General features: G+C 53.6%; 1 protein-coding gene across 2 annotated transcripts; it reads left to right on the top strand.

Moving 5' to 3' along the window:
- The first annotated feature begins 755 nt into the window (after window positions 1-755).
- On the top strand, window positions 756-21,295 carry PABPC1L (poly(A) binding protein cytoplasmic 1 like). Of its 2 annotated transcripts, XM_029070884.2 has the most exons (15): window positions 756-788; window positions 2,416-2,667; window positions 4,621-4,814; window positions 7,182-7,297; window positions 8,079-8,218; window positions 8,538-8,632; window positions 9,131-9,268; window positions 10,656-10,751; window positions 11,628-11,894; window positions 14,635-14,725; window positions 15,180-15,293; window positions 16,344-16,450; window positions 17,851-17,941; window positions 19,074-19,204; window positions 19,701-21,295. In XM_029070884.2, exons 2-15 carry the CDS (start codon window positions 2,475-2,477, stop codon window positions 19,776-19,778), a joined length of 1,851 nt encoding a protein of 616 aa, XP_028926717.1. In that variant the 5' UTR covers window positions 756-788; window positions 2,416-2,474; the 3' UTR covers window positions 19,779-21,295. The 2 variants fall into 2 exon arrangements, with proteins under 2 accessions (XP_028926717.1, XP_028926718.1); XM_029070885.2 differs by lacking the exon at window positions 15,180-15,293.
- Window positions 21,296-21,409: the final 114 nt, after the last annotated feature.

The following is a 21,409-nucleotide window of genomic DNA, read 5'->3' as shown; positions in this document are numbered from 1 at the left end:
GACGACCCGATGACCCTGTATCTACCCCAGCGCTTAGAACAGTGCTAGGCACATAGTAAGCGCTTAACAAATGCCAAAATTATTATTAAATTATTATCATTCCAAGGATGGAGCTCACAGTGGGGCACTAGGGTGGGAACGGGACGCCTGGAGGGATCGATTCATTCATTCAAAGAGCACGGGCTTTGGAGTCAGAAGTCATGAGTTCGAATCCCAGGTCTGCCACTTGTCAGCTGTGTGACCGTGGGCAAGTCACTTCACTTCTCTGGGCCTCAGTTCCCTCATCTGCAAAATGGGGACGAAGACTGTGAGCCCCACGGGGGACCACCTGATTCCCCTATGTCTCCCCCAGCGCTTAGAACAGTGCTCGGCACATGGTAAGCGCTTAACAAATACCAACATTATTATTCAGTGGTATGTACTGAGCGCTTGCTGGGGGCAGAGCACTGGCCTAAGCGCTGGGGAAAAGCCCAAGAGTGACAATCCCCCGCTCCCGAAGGATCCGCTCCCACGGCCAGCTGCGGCCCAGAGGGAACTAGCCCAGGGGGAGGCTGCTGGGCCTAATTGCCCGGGGAGGCCGCAATGCTGTCGATTGATTGATTGGTTGGTTGATTGATTGATTGATTGGTCGATGGGTGGTTGGTGGTTTGGTTGGTCGACGGTGTGGGTGGGGGTCGGGAAGCTGCGGCCCACATTGCTCTAAAGGGCAGGGGGCGGGGCGAGGCCCAGACTCTTTCTCCACCGACCCTCGGTCCCCCCTCATCCCCCCTTCTCGCCTCCCCGACACCGTGAGTAGTGGGGGGCTACCCTAAGGCCTCCACCCCCTAAGGCCTCCACCCCCTAAGGCCTCCACCCCCTAAGGCCTCCTCCTTCCCCCCAGATTCTTCCCTCCGCAGCCTCCTCTCCCTACAGCCTCCACTCCGCCCCGTCCACCCCTTGCACCCCTTCTACTCCCTACAGCCTCCACCCCCTGCACTCTCCAACTCCCCCAGCCTCCACCCTGCAGCTTGCACCCTCCCCACCGCGGCCTCTTCTTTCCCCTCCGAAGCCTCCGTTTCCCCTCCGCAGCCTCCACTCTGCAGCTTGCACCCTCCCCCCCCCCCCCGCCATCTCTTTCCCCTCCGCAGCCTCCACTCTGCAACTTGCACCCTCCCCCCGGCGACCTCCACTTTCCCCTCCGAAGCCTCCATTTCCCCCTGCAGCCTCCACTCTGGAGCTTGCACCCCCCCCCCCCAACGGCCTCTACTTTCCCCTCCGCAGCCTCCATTTCTCCCTGCAGCCTCCACTCTGCAGCTTGCACCCTCCCCTCCACGGCTCTACTTTCCCCTCCGAAGCCTCCATTTCCCCCTGCAGCCTCCACTCTGGAGCTTGCACCCACCCCCAACGGCTTCTACTTTCCCCTCCGCAGCCTCCATTTCTCCCTGCAGCCTCCACTCTGCAGCTTGCACCCTCCTCCCCGCCACCTCTTTCCCCTCCGCAGCCTCCACTCTGCAACTTGCACCCTCCCCCCCCCACCCCCCACGGCCTCTACTTTCCACTCCGCAGCCTCCATTTCCCCCTGCAGCCTCCACTCTACAGCTTGCACCCTCTACCCCGGGCCTCCATTTCCCCACCAGTCGGAGGTCGGGGTGGGGGGTGTCCGGAAGGGAGGAGGGGTCGGAGGAGGGGGCTTCTAAGCAGCCCCGGGGTCTCTGAGTCCCTGCCCGGGCTCGGTCCCAATCGATCGATCAATCAGTGGTATTTATTGAGCATTCCTTCATGCATTTGGTCGTCTTTAATGAGCGCTTACTGTGTGCAGAGCACTGGACTAAGCGCTTGGAACGTACAATTGGGTAACAGGTAGAGACAGTCCCTGCCCAACAACGGGCTCCTGCTGTGTGCAGAGCACTGTCCTAAGCGCTTGGCGGGGGATGGTATAACACAGTCGGTAGACACGTTCATTGCCCACGATCAGCTTGCAGTCTAGAGGAGAGGTGAGTCTGGGGAGGGCGGCAGAGAAAGGGAAAGAGAGAGAGAGGAGCCTCCTGTTGTTGAATCAATGAATCAATCAATCATTTGATCATATTTATTGAGCGCTGTCTGTGTGCAGAGCACCGTATCGAGCGCTCAGAAGAGTCCGCTACATTAGACAAACCCGTTCCCTGCCCACAACCAGCTTACAGTCTAGTGGACAGAGCACGGGCCTGGGAGTCAGAAGGTCGTGGGCGCCACTTATCTACTGTGTGACCTTGGCCAAGTCATTTCACGTCTCTGGGCCTCAGTGACCTCATCTGTAAAATGGGGATAAAGACCGTGAGCCCCTCATGGGACGGGGACTGTGTCCGATTTGCTTGTCTCCACCCCAACCTCTTAGTACAGCACTTAACAAATACCGCAATTATTTTATTATTATTACATCTGCGGCTTCCCCTTCAGAGACTTCCCCAAAGCGGGCCGGCCTCCCCGCCCGGCCTCGTCTCGACCAGGCCCGGACCATGAACGCCACGGGAGCTGGCTATCCACTGGCCTCCTTGTACGTGGGCGACCTGCACGTGGACGTGACGGAGGCCATGCTCTACGAGAAGTTCTCCCCCGCCGGCTCCATCATCTCCATTCGCGTCTGCCGCGACGTGGCCAGCCGCCGCTCCCTGGGCTATGCCTATATCAACTTCCAGCAGCCCGCCGATGGTGAGTGACCAGGCCGGGGGTCCCAAAGCTGGGGGTGGGGAGGGCGGAGGAGGAGGCGAGGGTGGGGAATGACGTCCAAAGCACCCTCCCGCCCTGTGGCATCGTGACCACATCCAGCCCTTTGTGGGTGGGCAGGGAATGTGTCTGTTTATTGTATTTTACTCTCCCAAACGCCTAGTAGTAATAATAATGACGATATTAAGGGCTTACTTTATGCCAGGCACTGTGCTAAACGTTGATATAGATACCAAATGGGGTCACTGTCACATCTGTAAAATGGAGATTGAGACTAGGAACTCTGCGTGAAAAAGGGACTTGTGTCCAGTCTGATTTGCTTGTATCTACCCCAGTGCCAGGAACATAATACTTAACAAATATTATTATTCTTATTATTGTTATTAGTTAATAGAAAAGATCCCTGTCTTTGAGGCTCTTGTAATCTAGTGAGAAGACACTAAAATAATTATAAGTAGAAAGAAGTTCCCTGCTACTCTTTCGGAGAAACTGAAAGGATTCCCAGTGATGAACTGATCAATCAGTAGGATTTACCGAATGCTTCTTGTGTGCAGAGCACACTGTAATAAGTACTTGAAAGAGTATAATAATAATAATAATGTTGGTATTTGTTAAGCGCTTACTATGTGCCGAGCACTGTTCTAAGCGCTGGGGTAGACATAGGGGAATCAGGTTGTCCCACGTGGGGCTCACAGTCTTAATCCCCATTTTACAGATGAGGGAACTGAGGCCCAGAGAAGTTAAGTGACTTGCCCACAGTCACACAGCCGACAAGTGGCAGAGCTGGGATTCGAACTCATGAGCCCTGACTCCAAAGCCCGTGCTCTTTCCACTGAGCCACGCTGCTTCTATACAATAATACATAATACAAGTATAATACAACAGAGTTACCACAAAGAGTTTAGACACATTCCCTGCCCGCAAAGAGCTTATGGTCATATGGTATTTAAGAGCCTATTAAGTGTCGAACGCTATTCTAAGCACTGGGGTAGGATCAAGCTCGGACATAGTCCCTATCCCACATGGGACTCGCAGTCTAAACTGGAGAGAAAAGGATTTAATCCCCATTTTCCAGATGAGGTAACTGAGGCCCCGAGAAGTGACGTGCCCGAGGTCCACACAGGGGTCAGGATTAGAACCCAGGTCCTCTGACTCCCAGTCATCCCTCTGCAGTGGCGGATCTCTGCCCCGGGACAGGGGAATCCCGCATTGAGCCTGTCTGGAGAAGTGTTGGGGTGGTGGATGTCCCGGGGGAGGTTGCCCCAAGTCCAAAGTTGGTGGCCTCAGGGTAGCCCGGGCCAGCTGGCAGCTCTCTTGATTCTGGCCAGGAGAGGGAGCCTCGGGTCCAATGTCTGGGGCCGGACGACCGGCCCGGGCCACTCTCCCCCTTCCCTTGGTAGCCCCCCGGCAAACGCTCCTGCGCGATGGGCAGAGACGGCACCGGTACCAGGTCCCCGGCGACTTCCCCAGCCCCTGCCTTTGGCTTCGGCGTGGCCTCCTGGAGAGGGCTTGGGGCTGGGAGTCAGGAAACCGGGGTTCTAAATCAGCTCCACCACTTGTTGCTGTGTGACCTTGGGCCAGTCCCCTAACTTCCCTGTGCCTCCATTCCCGAGTGACCTTGGGCCAGTCCCCTAACATCCCTGTGCCTCCATTCCGGAGTCTGTAAAATGGGATGAAATCCCTGTTGGCCCTCCCCATTAGAGTGGGAAGCAGGACTATCTAAATTGACTGTATCTTATGTACCCCAAGGCTTATTACAATGCTTGGCCCCTAGTAAATACAATTATCGTTGTTTTTGTCGTTGGTATTATTATTACTTGTGATGTGCTATAACCTCTGATCTTTCGAGTTGTCCCGCCGGACTCGAAGAGTGAGGGGCTCCTCCTCGGCAGGGGTCCGAGTGGCTCGCTGTAACCCCTGCCTCTCTGCTCTGTCCAGCGGAGCGAGCCTTGGACACCATGAACTTTGAAGTGATCAAGGGCCGGCCTATCCGGATCATGTGGTCCCAACGAGACCCCGGGCTCCGAAAATCGGGCGTCGGCAACATCTTCATCAAGAACCTGGATGACTCCATCGATAACAAGGCGCTGTACGACACTTTTTCCACCTTCGGAAACATCCTCTCCTGCAAGGTAGACGCCGAGCTGCCAGGGCAGACCACCCCTCCGCCGACCCAGCTGCCTTGCCGACAAAACCAAACCTTTTCCCTGGCGACCCACAGGAGTGTCCTGGCTACGTGGCCCAGTGGGTAGGGTTCGGGCCTGAAAGTCAGAAGGACCTGGGTTAGAGATCCCAACTCCACCACTTGTCCTCTGTGGGACCTTGGGGAAGTGATTTTCACTTCCCTGAGCTTGTGAACCTTGTCTGTAAAATGGGGAATTAGGCTGTGAGCCCCATGCAGGACAGGGACTGTGTCCAATCTGATTTGATCGTATCCACCTCAGCGCTTAGTATAGTACCTGGGACATATTAAGCTCTTTACAAACACCACAGTTATTATTTACTATTAGCTAGCATCTGCATCATTCCCATCATAAGAATGTGTCTAAGTGGAAAGAGCGGGGACTTCGGGGCAGAAGATCTGGGTTCCAGTTCTGGCTCTGACACTCGCCTGCTGTGTGGCTTTGGGCAAATCACTTAACCTCTCTGAGCCCGTTTTCTTCACCTCTAAACTGGGGATAAGCTAGTGAGTCCTGTATATTCTATGTGATCATCCTAACATCTCCCCTAGCACTTAACCTGTAGTGTTTGATAAATGCTATAAATTGTGTGATGATGATCATTATGGTATTTAAGCACTTACTATGTGTCAGGCACTGTTCTAAGCTCTGGGGTAGATATAAACTAATCAGGTTGGACACAGTCCCTGCCCCACATGGGACTCAAAGTCTAAGTAGTGGGATGTAATCCTCACCCTAAAACATGTCATAAACGTGGACCTGGGAATCAGAAGAACCTGAGTTGTAATCCTGACTCTGCCACTTGTCTGCTGTGTGAACTTGGGTGAGTCTCTTCACTTCTCTGCGCCTTAGTTACCTCATCTGTAAAATGGGAATTAAGACTGTGAGACCCTTGTGGGACAGGGACTGTATCCAAACTGACAAGGTTGTATCTACCCCAGAGCTTAGGTCATTGCCTGGCACAGTAAGCAATTAACAAATACAATTAAAAAAAAAAGGGTAGATAAGTTTGAGAAGAAACTCCAATTCCACACCGATTTTTCTTATCACAACATAGTTGCACCGGGTCAGAGGACTTGCCCATCCTGATCAATATTCTGTCTCTGATCGATCAATTAACAGCACAGTGCTCTGCACATAGTAAGTGATCAATAAATACTATTGAATGAATGAGTCTATTGAGTGCTTACTGAGTAATAAGCATTTGGTAGCCTTCAAAAGCTAAACACCATGCCTGTCTTCAGGGAGTGGAGGAGAGAAACACTAAAATGAGAGGGGAAGTGCAGAGTTTAAGTGCTATTGTGGAGAGAAAAAGGTGATTCAGTCAGGTGGGGAGGAGAAAAATTAGTCAGGGAAAAGCTTCCTGCAAGAGATAATAATGATAATAATTGTGGTATTTGTTAAGCACTTTCTATGCGCCAGATACTGTTCTAAGCCCTGGATACAAACAAATCAGGTTGGACAGTCCCTGTCCCAATAGGGGCTCACAGTCTCAATCCCCATTTTACAGACGAAGTAATTGAGGCCCAGAGAAGTGAAGTGACTTACCCAAGGTCATACAGGTGGCAGAACCGGGATGAGAACCCATGACCTGACTCTCTCACAGACCTGTGCTCTCTCCATTACACCATGCTGCTTCTGTGATTTTTTTATTTTTATTTTTAGTAGAAATGTGATTTTTAAGTAGACCTTTAAAGACCGAGAGAGCAAGGATCTGTTGGATGGAAAGGGGAGAGACCTCCAGTTATTCACTCATATTTGAGTGCTTACTGTGTGCAGAGAGCACTGTACTAAGCGCTTGGGAGAGTCCAGTATAACACACATTACCTGCCCACAATGAGCTTATTGACTAAAGGACTCTTGTATCCCTCTTGTTCACATCTTTTCCAGGCGGGAGAGGATGTGAATAATAAATAATAATGTTGGTATTTGTTAAGCGCTTACTATGTGCCAAGTACTGTTCTAAGCGCTGGGTAGATACAGGGTAATCAGGTTGTCCCACGTGAGGATTACAGTCTTCATCCCCATTTTACAGATGAGGTCACTGAGGTACAGAGAAGTGAAGTGACTTGGCCAAAGTCACACAGAAGACAAGATTCCTCGGGCAAGGGGGAGAGAGCTCGGGTCACAGTCAATGCTATTTATTGAGCACTTACTATGTGCAGGGTACTGTACTAAACACTTGGGAGAATACAGATAACCAGACACATTCCCCACCCACAGTGAGCTTCCAGTCTAGAGGGAGGTGAGATTCCCGGGTTGGGGGGCTCCGGCCCCCGGGCTGGGGGGCTCAGGCTTGTGCCCTCGACTCCGGGGCAGGTGGTGTGTGATGAGCACGGGTCCCGGGGCTTTGGCTTCGTCCACTTCGAGACGCGTGAGGCTGCCAGCCAGGCCATCAGCACGATGAACGGGATGCTCCTCAACGACCGGAAAGTGTGAGCGGACGGAAAGCGGGGACCGGGCCGGGGACTTTCATTCATTCGTTTGGATTTATCGAGCGCTTACTGTGTGCAGAGCACTGAACTAAGCGATAGGGAGAGTACAAAGCGACAACAAACATACATTCCCTGCCCACAGTGAGCTCACGGCCTGGAGGGCTTCTCCCCAGCTTCCAGGAGGCAGGGTGGAGTAGGGCCGATGGTGGCATTAGGGACCACCAATCTGCCAACTCCAGGGAGGGTGTGGGTGGGAGGCTCTGGACCACCCGAACCTCCCCGAGCCCAGCCTCCTTTCAGAGAACGGAAGGGCAGCCGAGGAGGGCGAGAGTTTTAGGATAGCAACATTTACCGGGCGTCCACCGATCGGTCAACAATATTTAACGAGCACTGTATGACGCGCTTAGAACACTTGGTGTGGTGCACTGTACCGGGCACTGGGGAAGTACAGAATAACAAAGCCACCAAATGCCTGCCCACGAGGAGCTCGCACTCTAACAGGATAAGAAAGAAACATCTGGGCCTTGGGAGTCCCGGCACCGGCTCGGTCGGGAGTCATTCATTCATTCAATAGTATTTATTGAGCGCTTACTATGTGCAGAGCACTGTACTAAGCGCTCGGAATGTACAAATCGGTAACAGAGACAGTCCCTGCCCTTTGATGGGCTTACAGTCTAATCGGGGGAGACGGACAGACAAGAACAATAGCAATAAATAGAATCAAGTCGGGGAGGGAGACGCGGGAAATCCGGAAGGGGAACGCTGGGTGGCTTCCTGGCAGTTTCGTCGGCCACTTCAAGTCTCGGCGGGAGCGCGAGGCGGAGCTGGGGGCCCGGGCGCTTGAGTTCACCAACGTCTACATCAAGAACTTTGGGGAAGACGTGGACGACAGTCATCTGAAGGAGATCTTCGGGCAGTTCGGTGAGGGGCTGGGCGTCCGGTGGGGAGGGGAGGCAGAGGACTCTCCGGAACCCGTGTTCTCCATCTCCTTTCCAAACTTCACTGTGCCCTTCTTGCCCCCCACCCCTGTGTATCCATTTCCCCCTCTCCCCCCAGGGGGACGCCGGCAACCGGGCCTGGCTACCACGACCCCATCCCCGGCATGGTTCTGAGTGGGTCAGTAAGGAGACCCTACATTTCCCAGTCCCCCCCGCCCACCTCCCAGTCAGCATTTCCCACCCTTGGGCCGGTTCCCCCAGAGAGGGAGGCCGGCCCTGAGGCGCTGCCCCTCTGTTCCCAGGAAAGACTCTGAGCGTCAAGGTGATGGTGGACGAAGTGGGTAACTCCCGGGGTTTTGGCTTCGTCAACTTTGAAAAGCACGAGGAAGCGCAGAAGGTAAGAGGCTTGGGGGGCCCTGGAGAGGGGAAGGGCTGGTGATCCTAGACTGGGGGGGCGGGCCGGCCGTCCCCGACGTATACCGTGGCACAGACGGCGGGCCCCGCACTGACTCGCACCGTGACACGTACACCGTGGACCCACTTGTCAGCTGTGTGACTGTGGGCAAGTCACTTCACTTCTCTGTGCCTCAGTTACCTCATCTGTAAAATGAGGAATTAAGACTGTGAGCCCCACTTGGGACAACCTGATTCCCCTGTGTCTACCCCAGCGCTTAGAACAGTGCTCTGCACATAGTAAGCGCTTAACAAATACCAACATTATTATTATTATTATTGTGCCCGCTTCTTTGGCCACCTCAGTGCCAGGCAGCAGGGGGGCAGAGAGCCTCCCTCTGACCGCAGGGGAGCCCAGCCCTGCTGCCCAGCGGGGAGGGTCGGGTCAGGAAAGCGCCCGCCGTCAGGCCGCTCACGGCCCGCGGGCCCCGTCCCGGCCCAGGCGGTGACCAGCATGAACGGCAAGGAGCTGAACGGGCGGGTGCTGTATGTGGGCCGGGCCCAGAAGCGCACCGAGAGGCAGAGCGAGCTGAAGCGCAAGTTCGAACAGATCAAGCAAGAAAGAGTAAATCGCTACCAGGTAAGGTAGCCGCGTGGCCTGGAGGCAAGAGCCCGGGCTTGGGAGTCAGTGGACCTGGGTTCTGCCTCTGCCACTTGTCAGCCGTGTGACTTTGGGCAGGTCACTTCTTCTGTGTGCCTGTTACCTCATCTGTAAAATGGGGATGAAGCCTGTGAGCCCCACGTGGGACAACCTGGTTACCTTGTATCTACCCCAGTGCATAGAACAGTGCTTGGCACATAGTAAGCGCTTAACAAATGCCATCATTATTATTATTCCTGCTCTGGGGTTGCCGGGCTTCCGGCTCCTCCAGCAGTGGAAGCAGTGTGGCATAGTGGATAGAACCTGGAGCTGGGGGTCGGAAGGACCTGGGTTCATTCATTCAGTAGTATTTATTGAGCGCTTACTATGTGCGTAGCACTGTACTAAGCGCTTGGAATGTACAATTCGGCAGCAGATAGAGACAATCCCTGCCCAACGACGAGCTTACAGTCTAACTGGGGGAGACAGAGGACAGAAACAAGACAATATAATCATGATAAATAGAATCAAGGGGATGTACACCTCATTAACAAAATAAATAGGGTAATAAAAATATATGTCCCATCAGGCTGTGTTTCTAATGTAGCAGCGTGGCTCAGTGGAAAGAGCCTGGGCTTCGGAGTCAGAGGTCATGGGTTCTAATCCCGGCTCCGCTACTTGTCAGCTGTGTGACTTTGGGCAAGTCACTTCAGTTCTCTGGGCCTCAGTTACCTCATCTGTAAAATGGGGATTAACTGTGAGCCTCACGTGGGATGACCTGATTACCCTGTATCTCCCCCAGCGCTTAGAACAGTGCTCTGCACATAGTAAGCGCTTAACAAATACCAACATTATTAACATTATTATTAATCCTTGCTCCGCCACTTGTCTTCTGGGTGATCGTGGGCAAGTCGCTTAATTTATCTAGGCCTCCATTCCCTCATCTGTGAAATGGGGGTTAAGACTGTAAGCCCCCTGTGGGACAGGGATTGGGTCCAAACACACCTCCGGGTTCTGTGCTGTTTCCACCAGGTCAGGCTTCTGTGTCCTAAGAAGCCCTGTCAAGTGGCCAGGCCCTTGGAAGGGAAAGAGGGCCCACCCAGGACCCTTGAACCCTAGGGCTGATAGAATCGATCGATCGGTGGTATTTATTGAGCGCTTACCGTGGGCCGAGCAGTGTACTAAGCGCTTGGGAGAGTACCGTACAGTAGAGTCGGTAGACACGATCCCTGCCTTTGAGGGCTAGAAAAGAGGGAGGATCTTTAGGACAACGGGCCTGATCTGTAGGGCAAAAGGCGGAGGACGAATCTAGCTGGGGCCTGAAGGGAGGAGGAGGAAGTGTGGCAGCCGAAGCCAGGCCTGCTCTCCTCCAGCTGGCATCTTTCAGGGTGTGAACCTGTACGTGAAGAACCTGGACGACTGCATCGATGACGAGAAACTGAGGAAAGAGTTCTCTCCGTACGGGACCATCACTAGCGCCAAGGTATTGAAGTTGAAAATACGAATAATTGTGGTGCCTCTGAAGGCTTACTATGTGCCAAGCACTCTGCTGGGCGTCGAGGGTGGGTACAGCATAAGCAATCAATCAGTGGTATTTAGTAATAATAATAGTGGTATTTAAGTGATTACTATGTAGAGAAGCAGCGTGGCTCACTGGAAGGAGCCCGGGCTGGGGTGTCGGAGGTAATGGGTTCTAATCCCGGCTCCGCTACTTGTCAGCTGTGTGACTTTGGGCAAGTCACTTCACTTCTCTAGGCCTCAGTTACCTCATCTGTAAAATGGGGATGAAGACTGTGAGCCCCACGTGGGAAACCTAATCACCTGTGTCCCCCTAGCACTTAGAACAGTGCTTTGCACATAGTAAGTGCTTAACAAATACCATTATTATTATTATTACTACTACGTGGCAGGCACTGTACTAAACGCTGGGGTGGATACAAGCAAATCGGGTTGGCTGCAGTCCCAGTCCCAAATGGGGCTCACAGTCTCGAGCCCCATTTGGCAGATGAGGTAACCGAGGCCTAGAAAAGTGAAGTGATTTGTCCAAGGTCACGCAGCAGACAAGTGGTGGGGCCGGGATTAGAACCTATGGCCTTCTGTCTCCAGGCCCGTGCTCTATTCACTTTGCCATGCTATTTACTGAGCACTTACTCTGTGCAGAGCACTATACTAAGCTCTTGGAAGCATCCACTACAAGAGAATTAGCAAACACGTTCCCTGCCTGGTGAAGCGAGTGGAGGGGGCGGCGGTCCAGTCCCCCGGGGGTCAGGGGGACGTGGAAGCAGGCCTCGGCGGGAAGGGGTGGCCGGGAGCCCCGAGCGGCGTCCATCCAGCGGCTCTTGTCTTGTCTCGATTCCAGGTGATGACAGAGAGTGGCCACAGCAAAGGATTTGGCTTTGTGTGTTTTTCCTCCCCAGAAGAGGCTACGAAGGCCGTGACGGAGATGAACGGGCGGATTGTGAGCACCAAGCCCCTGTACGTAGCCCTGGCCCAGCGCAAAGAGGAGCGGAAGGCCATCCTCACCAACCAGTACATGCATCGCCTCTCTACCATTCGCACCCTGGTTGCTCCCATCATGGGCTCCTTCCAGCAACCCACTGGCTACTTCCTGCCTGCCTTGCCCCAGGTAAAAATCCGGGGAGGGTGAGCATTTTGCCATTCTCCAAACCACAGTCTGTCGATCCCTGGAAGCGGTGGGGAGGGGTGGGCTTTGTGTGTGTCGCAGGTTCCCATCTCCTAGGTGGGAGAGGAGGAGTCAAGAGAAGGAAAAGGACAACCAAGGTATCAGGGGAAAGGGGAAAATTCCATCTAGGGAGAGATTCAAGTGTAGGACGTTTCCAGCCGGAGAAATAGGACTGAGAGCGGATGTGACCGATATCCGCAAAGCAGGTGGATGGGGCAAGTGTGGACTAGATTACTTGGTTTTTTATTTTTATTAATGGTATTTGAGGATTTACTGTGTTCCAGGTGCTGTATTAAGCGCTGGGGCTGATACCAGCAAACCAGGTTGGACCCAGTCCACATCTCACCAGGGGCTCACAGTCTCATCCCCATTTTACAGATGAATTCTCCAAGCCCCTTGGCTCGAGGGTGAGGGGCTGCTAGTTGAAGCTTCAAGGTGGCGAGTTCAAAGCTAAGAAATGGAGTCATTTCCTTCACCTAGTGACTCACCAGCATGAGGATTCAGCTCCCTTGGGAGTCCTTTGGGCTCATGGGGAGTTTGGAGAAATACCTAGGATGGGTGGTCATTGTGGGTGGCTGGAGGGCAAGTTAGGGCTGGCCTCGTTTTGGGATGTCAAGGGGAAAGAACCAACTCCCAAGCGCTTAGTACAGCATGGTGAGAGCTCAGTAAATATGACAATGAATAAATGAGTGAATGAATGGGTCTTCCAAATGTTCTCTTCTGCCTTGGAGACAGGAAGCAGGAGGTTGTGGGCAGGGGATGTGTGTATTCACTCTGTGAATTATACTCTCCCACGTGCTTGGGACAGTGCTATTCACACAGTAAATGCTCAGTAGATACCATAGTCAGTCAATCGCCTTTATTGAGCGCTTACTGTGTGCAGAGCACTGTAATAAGCCACTTGGGAGAGTATGGTAAAATGATAAAACCGACACATTCCCTGCCCAAAACAAGCTTACAGTTTAGAGGGGGAGACAGACATTAGTATAAATAAATGACAGATATGGACATAAGAGCTGTGGGGCTGGGAGGGGGGGACGAATAAAGGGAGCAAGTCAGGGTGATGCAGAAGGGAGTGGGAGAAGAGGAAAGGAGGGAAGGCTTCTTGGAGATGTGCCTTCAATAAGGCTTTGAAATGGAGGGAGAGTAATCCTATCAGCTAGGAATAGGGAGGGAATTCCAGGCCAGAGGCAGGATATGGGCGAGCGTTCGGCGGCCAGGGAGACAAGATCGAGGTAAGTGGGAAGGTTAGCATGAGAGGAGCGAAGTGTGCGGCCTTGGCTGTAGTAGGAGAGTAGCGAGGTGAGGTGGGGGCAAGGGGATTGAGTGCTTTAAAGCCCATGGTGAGGCATTTCCATTTGATGCCAAGGTGGATGGGCAATGGAGTGATGGATTAGTCTGATGCAGCTGTCATTTTCCCTCCATTTGCCCTCCAGCCACCCACAATGACCACCCATCCTAGGTATTTCTCCAAACTCCCCAAGGGCTGTCATTTTCCACTGTCTCTGCCGGGATGGTGGATAAGGGAGTTCTAAGTCCTCCGGGCCTGGGTTAATAATGTTGGTATTTGTTGGTATTTGTTAAGCGCTTACTATGTGCCGAGCACCGTTCTAAGCACTGGGGTAGATGAAAGGGAATCAGGTTGTCCCACGTGGGGCTCACAGTCTTAATCCCCATTGTACAGTTGAGGTAACTGAGGCACCGAGAATTCAAGTGACTTGCCCAAAGTCACACAGCTGACAGGTGGCAGAGCCGGGATTAGAACCAATGACGGTGCTCTTTCCACTGAGCCACGCTACTTCTCTCTACTTCTCTCTACTTGGTTACTTGGAGATGGCCACCGGTCTCTCTAACCCCAGGCTCAGTCTCCATCTCGACCCTGATCTGGTCCAGTGATTAATCAGGGCTATTTGTTGAGCTCTTACCTTGTGCGGAGCACTGTACTAAATGTTTGGGAGGGTCCAATAGAGTGGGTAGACATTCAATCTAGCCGGGGAGACACACATGAAAATAAATCAAAGGTGGAAGAAGCAACAGAGTATGAGGATGTGTGCCCAAGTGCTGTGAGGGTGACTCGGGTGTGTCCGCCTGAGAGTCAAACCACCCTTGAGTGTCTCTGCTTCATCCCTGCGGGTTGGTCTAGACCGTGTCGGGAGCCAGGAAGGGATGAAAGCTATTGGCTTCCACATTTCTTTTCTGCAAGTCAAACTCTGGTCTAGTTCTAGCCTGAGTTTAAGGCGGTCCCCCTGCTCTGGGCAGTGGCTTAATGGAAGGAGTTTGGGCTTGGGAGTCAGAGATCATGAGTTCTAATCCCAGCTCTGCCATTTATCAGCTGTGTGACTTTGGGCAAGTCACTTGCGGTAACTGAGGCACAGAGAATAATAATAATGTTGGTATTTGTTAAGCGCTTACTATGTGCCGAGCACTGTTCTAAGCGCTGGGGGCGATACAGGGTCATCAGGTTGTCCCACGTGAGGCTCGCAGTTAATCCCCATTTGACAGATGAGGGAACCGAGGCACAGAGAAGTGAAGTGACTTGCTCCAGGTCACACTGCAGACAAGCTGCAGAGCTGGGATTAGAACTCTCCGGGGCAGACCTCGGCCGCGGGGATCCCGAGCAGGTTGACCGCCCTGCATCCCGCCCGCCTCTGGTCCTTCACCGTCTCTCCTCTTCCTCCCGCAGCCCCAGACCAGAGCCACGTTCTACGGCCCCAGCCCCGTGGCCCCTGTCCGGCCCGCCCCCCGTTGGGCCGTCCAGCCTCCGAGACCTTCCTGTGAGTCTCTCTGCCCTCCACCCCACCGGGGAAGAGGGAAGGAAGGGGAAGACCTCCAGAGCTCTGACCCTCTCTACCTCCGCCTCAAGCGGGAGCTCCAGGGCCTGTGAATTTTAGACCAAGGGCCCCGGGTTTCCAGAGACCTGACTTCCCAGCGGATCTCTGCTCCCCTAAACGTGTCGGCGGGAAAGCAAACCCTCTCTCCATCGATCGCCCAATTAATGGTATTGATTGAGCGTTTATTGGGTGCAGAGCACTGTACTGAGCGCTTGGGGAAAGTACCGGTACCGTAGAACTGGGCGACGTGATCCCTGTCCTCGAGTAGCTCCGTCCCTGCCTACGACCCAACGTGTATGCGCGCGTGTGTGTATGCGTGTGAGTGAGAGAGACACCCCTTTCCGGTAGTTCTATGTGACTGACTCCCTCCCTCAGCCTCCTCCTCGCCCCCCGACAGCCACCCCACTGATGCGGACACCTCTAGCACCCCGGCGCTTCCTGTCTGGCATCAGCACCGTCAAACAGGCCTCCACTCAGGCCTCCCAACCAGCCTCACTCTCGCAGACTGTTGGTGAGTCAGTCGATTGATCGGTGCTATTTACTGAGCGCTTCCTCTGTACAGAGCACTGTACTAACCCCCCGGGAGAGTAGACCTGATCCCTGCCTTTAAGAGCTCACAGTCTAGCTGGAGGGAACACAGACGTTAAAGTGGAACCAAGTAATAAGATACATGTGTAAGGGCTGAGGGATGGGATTAAACCTAAGGTGGAAAAATGAGGTTCATTCAATCGTATTTGAGTGCTTACGGTGTATCAAGCACTGTACTAAGCACTTGGGAGAGTACAATATAACAGACACATTCCTGCTCACAGTCTAAATGGAGAGACAAGTATTAAATAAATAGATAAATGAATAGATATACACAGATAAATTCATTTTATTTGCAAGTTTTTTTATGGTATTGTTTATTATATGCCAGACAATATACTAAGCGCTGGGATAGATACAAGCTAATCAGATTGCATACAGTTCATGTCCCATATGGGGCTCACAGGCCGAATACATATTTTCAGGTGAGACTAATCAAGGAAGGCTTCCTGGAGGAGATAGGATTTTTCAGTAGGGCTTTGAGGATGGGGAGAGTGACCTGTTGGATCTGCAGGGGACTGGGGAGACGTGAGCAAGGGGTTGATGATGAGTGAATGAGTCGTGCCAGCAGCCGGAAGATGTAATTTTGGGGGGCGGGGGCAGCAAGGAGAGGTGGGTGCATAAACTGGGGGCTCTGTCGTGCTGTACATTGGATTCGGTCTGACCTTGGCTGTCTGAGGCTTGAAGGGAATGTGTAATTCTGGGTAGTGGAGTCTCCCCCATCTCTCTCCCCCCATCCTTAGCCTGAATGCCACGTGCAGATTCTGGGGAAGGAGAGCAGCACGGCCTCGTGGCGACCAAGACGACGAGCGCTATATTCAGGGTGGGCATGGTCTGACACTCCAGGTCGTCGGTTACTGCTTGAAGACCACCTGCCCCTCCGAGTAGAAAAGCCTCCCCCTCCAGAGGTTGGGGGCGGAATTGGGTTGGCGGGGGGTGGGCAAGTCCTGACCCTCTCGCTTGTGGGTTGCAGCCAATATCGGCACCCAGACCACGGGCCCTGGGATGCCCGGTTCCTTGACTGTGAGTCGCAGTCCCCAGCAATTCAAGTACACCCCGGCGGTCCGCAATGCCCAGCAGGTAAGGAGGGGGCTGTCGGTTCTTCCTCCCCTCTCCCACCCCCGGCCGGGCTTGGGTGTGGCATTGGCTTTCGGGAAGATCAGGACAGTTGTTGGGGTTCGCCAAACTGTCTCCTCCCTTGCAGGGTGGATTCATTCATTCAATCATTTATTCATTCATTCAATAGTATTTATTGAGTGCTATGTGCAGAGCACTGTACTAAGCGCTTGGAATGTACAATTTTTATTGAGCTCTGTGTGCAGAGCTCTGTACTAAGCGCTTCAGAGAGTACAATACAACAGTAAACGGCACTTGGGAGAGTACAAAGTAACAGACATTCCCTGCCCACAGCGAGCCTACGGTCTAGAGGTGCGGAGAGACGGACATTAATATAAATAAAGTACAGATAAGGACATTAGTGCTGTAGGGCTGGGAGTTGGGGGATGAGGAAAGGGAGCAAATCAGGGAGACGCAGAAGGGAGTGGGAGAAGACGAAAGGGGGGCTTAGTCAGGGAAGGCCTCTTGGAGGAGTTGGGCCCTCAATAAGATTTTGAATGGGGGAGAGTCATTGTCTGTGGGATTTGAGGAGGGAGGGGGTTCCAGGCCAGAAGCAGGATGTGGGCGAGAGATGGGAAAGAAGAGATGGGAAGCTGGGGTGCAGCTCTGTGCCCCACAATGATCAACCAACCCTATTTCCTGAAAAAGAAAATGCTACAGATGGGTAGAAAGAAAGGAAGAAATAAGTGAGTAGATGGGCACTGGAGGTGGTGGAGGGTTGATGCGGCATCCGAGGAAGAAGTGGATTTTTAGGAGGGCTTTGAAGATGGGGGAGACCTGGGGTTCATTCATTCAATAGTATTTTTTGAGCACTTACTATGTGCAGAGCACTGTACTAAGCACTTGGAAAGTACAATTCGGCAACAGATACAGTCCTTGCCCAATGACGGGCTCACAGTCTTTGAGGTCAGTCGGTCAGTCGCATTTGTTGATCAGTTATCGTATGCAGAGCATTGTTCTAAGAGCGTGGGAGAGTACAACAGAACAGTAAGCAGACATATTTCCTGCCCACAATGAGCTTATAGTCTAGAGGAAGGTGAAGAAAGCAGAGGTGTAAAATGGGAGAGGTGGTGAAGAGCCTTGAAGTAGATCATGAGGACTCTTTGCTTGATGTGCAAATTTGGGAAGAGTGAGTAGTCAGGTGAGAGTACTCAGTGCCTCCTGAGAGCAGAGTGCTGCTCTAAGCATATGTACTGAGCGCCTTCTGCATGCAGAGCACCGTCCTAAGCACTCGGTGTACGGCAAAACTAGTAAACACAATCCTCACCCTCCAGGGGCTTCTAGTTTAGGGGGGGTGATGGGCCCTGAAATGAATCAGAGCCAGGAGCAGATATAACAGCGTGAGTCCCCTGTGCCGTGTCCAGGTGGAAGCGGCTGTCCACGTCCTCGGACAAGAGCCGCTCACTGCATCTATGCTGGCCAAGGCCCCGCCCCAGGAGCAGAAGCAGATGCTCGGTAGGTGACCCGGAGGGCCCCACCCCGGGGGGACCACTCATCCAGCTGGTTGAGAGTGATGATTGGGGTATCTGCCAAGCATTTATTTGCTGCCAAGCACTGAATTAAGCACAAGGGAAGAAGCAGTAGAAGGAGATAAGATACACAGGAGGCTCCCAGCCCCAGAGGGAGGGACGGGTTTGAGTTCATTCATTCAGTAGTATTTATTGAGCCCTTACTATATACAGAGCACTGTACTAAGCGCTTGGAATGTACAATTCGGCAACAGATAGAGACCATCCCTGCCCATTGATGGGTTTACAGTCTAATCGGAGGAGACGGACAAAAACAAGACAACTTAATCACGATAAATAGAATCAAGGGGATGGACACCTCATTAACAAGAAGGGTACCTCTCGTCCAGCTTAACTCATCCCAGGCATTGGTCCAGACGTAATAATAATAATAATAATAATAACGGTACTCGTTAAGTGCTTACTATGGGCCAAACACTGTTCTAAGCACTGAGATAGATACAAGAAACAGCACTTGAACAAGAACAGGCACAAGAACAGCCACTGAGCCATGCTGTTTCCACCTGGGACAGGAATTGTGCTGAACCTAATTCGCTTGTATCTATCCCAGCACTTAGTGCCTGGCACAGAGTAAGCGCTTAACAAATAGCATAAAAAAAAAGTTTGGACTTAAGCAACAGCGTGGGTGAGGCATGCTATGTGCTGCAGGAGGTTGTGAAGACATCAAGGCTCAGGTGATGCTGAAAGTGTTTGTGTGGGTGAGACCTCTTCCATTGGGTTGCTTAATAGCCCAGAGAATTAAGAGTTTAATCTAGGAATGGGGTGGGGGTAGGAGGGTGGCACACCGCACTCTCTCACTCTCTCTGTGTCTCTGCCTGTCTCTGTGTCTCTCTCACACACCTATCCCTCCACCCCCGCCCCCCCCCCCCCCGACTCCCTCAGGCCCTCGATTCCTAGATCGAGGAAACAGACATCCAAACCTCCCCGTCGATGGCCGCCCTGAATGCTTGCCAGGGGGAGGGATGGGTGGGAGAGGGAGCTCGGTGCTGCCAGTGTAGCGGAACGTCCGAGCGGGTCAGATGTCGCCCCCGTCCAAGACGACCTGTCGTCCCCAACAGGTGAGCGCCTCTACCACCTGATCTACCCGCTGCACCCCTCCCTGGCGGGCAAGATCACGGGCATGCTGCTGGAGATTGACAATTCCGAGGTGCTGTTGTTGCTGGAGTCCCCGGCGTCCCTCCGGTCCAAGGTACCGGCCGCTCCCTCCCCCACGGCCCGTCGGAGCGGCCGCGGTGGGGAGAGGTGGGGAAGACGAGACCGAGCTGCGGCCCCGCGGACGCAAGCGTACACACCTGGCTCAACCTTTCCCAACCTCCTCCCGCTGGGTTTTATTCTTATACGTCTATCTGTGATCCTCGAGGGCAGTTAGGTCAGGTCTACTCCTGTCATCCCCTCCCAAGGGCTTAGTCCAGTGCTCTGCAGACAGTAGGCGCTCATTAAATATGACCGTGTGAGGCTGACACAGTGCCCCCCCCCCCCCCCCCGAAACAAAGCAACCTTAGCTTGTTACCTTTTCTTCCAGGAAAGAGTGTGTGTGTTTGTGGTGAGGGGAAGTGTCCTGAAAGGAGCTAGGCAAATGAGCGTGCTAAACCCCCTTCCTGGGAACGTGGAAGCACCAACCCCTCCTTCGTAAAAGGGCAGAGGTAGGCACGAGGTTGAATAACCCTCCTTCTCTGTTCCCCCAGATTGAAGAGGCCGTTACCGTGCTCCAGGCCCACCAGGCCCCAGAACTGCCCAAGATCCCCGCACCCTTCCTGCACTGAGGGCGGGGGTGGCCCGGGTCAGGCGGGCACCCCACCCTGCGGGACGAGGCCTGGGAGGCGCCGGCTCCTGTCTGACCCCGAAGTTCGTCCGAGCCGACACCTCCCGGGCCCTTGGTGGACCTGCCTCCGCCGTGTCGTGGCGGGAGGCAGAGAGGAACCTGCCTCGGCCTACATTTTTAGTCAGGGTAGGAGCTGGCTGAGCAGAAGACTCCATCCCATTGCGGTTTAGCCTGGCCGTCCCTGGCTAGGAGGAAACCTGCCCCTCCCCGCCAACCCCCTCCCCATCCCCAACCCAAGGCAGAGACCTGCTTGGTCTCAGGGTCAAGTTGTGGAGAATATACTCAATCCCAGCCCGGGCAGCAGTTGGGAGCAGAACTTCTTCAGTCCCCAGGTCTTCTGTGTCCATGTGTCCCCCTCTCTGACTCTCCCCTTATGCCCCCAACACACATACACCACTCCCATTACCCCCTTACATGAGGGGGTGTCATCCACTCCTTAAGTCAAAATGAAATGGACACTGGGTGTCGTCACTCAAAGCGTAGAAGTCCGGCTTTAAGCAATTGGAGTGAGGGCTGTGTCTCTTGGGAAACGGACGTGAAATGACTGCAGGGGTGAAGGGCGCTCCGCCGTCGCCTCAATCCGAGACGTGTCCTGTAATTTCCTGATCTGTCTAAAAGGCTGCAGCCGTCTTGTAACGGAGCACCACGTATTGAAAGAAATTCCAATCACTGAGTCCCGCGGTTGCTTTTCGTCGTAGGCTGCCACGGCTGGGTGACCCTTGACCCTCCCCCGGGGAGTGAGGGCTGCGAGGCAGGGTAGGATTAATCTTTCTTCTTAACGAAGCCATGACGGGAGAGCTTCTTCCCGCCTCTGGGTCCACCCCGAAGCTGTGAGCTTCCTCCCCTTCCTTCCCCTGGTTTTTGCTACAAATTAGCCCAGCCCTGGCCTGATCTTCCCGTCGGTGGTTCGTGACCGCCCCCGGTCCCCTTTATGCCCCAGGAAAGCGCCCACCACAAGATCCACCAGACCTATCAGGCCTCACCAGCTGCGGGCTGAGGGGGGGGAAGAAGTGAAAATGAAACCAGTGTCGAACAGCAATCTTATTACTTCATTTAATAGCTCGTCGGGGTGGCGTCCAGCTCGACGGGAACGAAAGAATAAAGAAGTCTTTCACGGGTCCGGCCGCTGAGTCCGGGGGAGAACAGAGCCCCCAGATCCTGCAGCACCCACCACTCCTCCCCGCTCCTCTCGACTTCGGGAGAGGCAGAGGGAAAGTAGCAGCGGGTCTGGCTACCTCAAACTAACGTACAGCACAGCACGTTCAGTTCAGCATCTTCCCCCAGGCCCGGGCTTCGAGCCCACCTGTCTGTCCATTTCCCCCTCCCACCCCCCCCCCTCTAATTTAGGGGAGGAGGGGCTCAGCGGAGACAAGATGTTTGCTTTTAAACTGGGGGCCGCTCGGCCTATTCATAAGCGGGGCATCCCTAGGGACCCCGCCCTGGTGGAACGGAGCAGGCAGGGCCCTCTTCATAATAATAATGTTGGTATTTGTTAAGCGCTTACTATGTGCAGAGCACTGTTCTAAGCGCTGGGGGAGATACAGGGTCATCAGGTTGTCCCGCGTGAGGCTC

This window comes from Ornithorhynchus anatinus, chromosome 8 (genome assembly GCF_004115215.2).
Source record: "Ornithorhynchus anatinus isolate Pmale09 chromosome 8, mOrnAna1.pri.v4, whole genome shotgun sequence".
In the NCBI taxonomy this organism is placed as follows: Eukaryota; Metazoa; Chordata; class Mammalia; order Monotremata; family Ornithorhynchidae; genus Ornithorhynchus; species Ornithorhynchus anatinus.
The sequence above is the reverse complement of the archived record's forward strand: the minus strand, read 5'-3'. Positions and strand labels throughout refer to the sequence as shown.

Coding starts and splice junctions, on each gene's coding strand:
- PABPC1L (XM_029070884.2), top strand. CDS start 2,475: ATGAACGCCACGGGAGCTGGCTATCCACTGGCCTCCTTGTACGTGGGC. Junction 8,219..8,537: donor GGAGATCTTCGGGCAGTTCG/GTGAGGGGCTGG, acceptor CTCTGTTCCCAG/GAAAGACTCTGAGCGTCAAG. Junction 17,942..19,073: donor GGAGCAGAAGCAGATGCTCG/GTAGGTGACCCG, acceptor CGTCCCCAACAG/GTGAGCGCCTCTACCACCTG.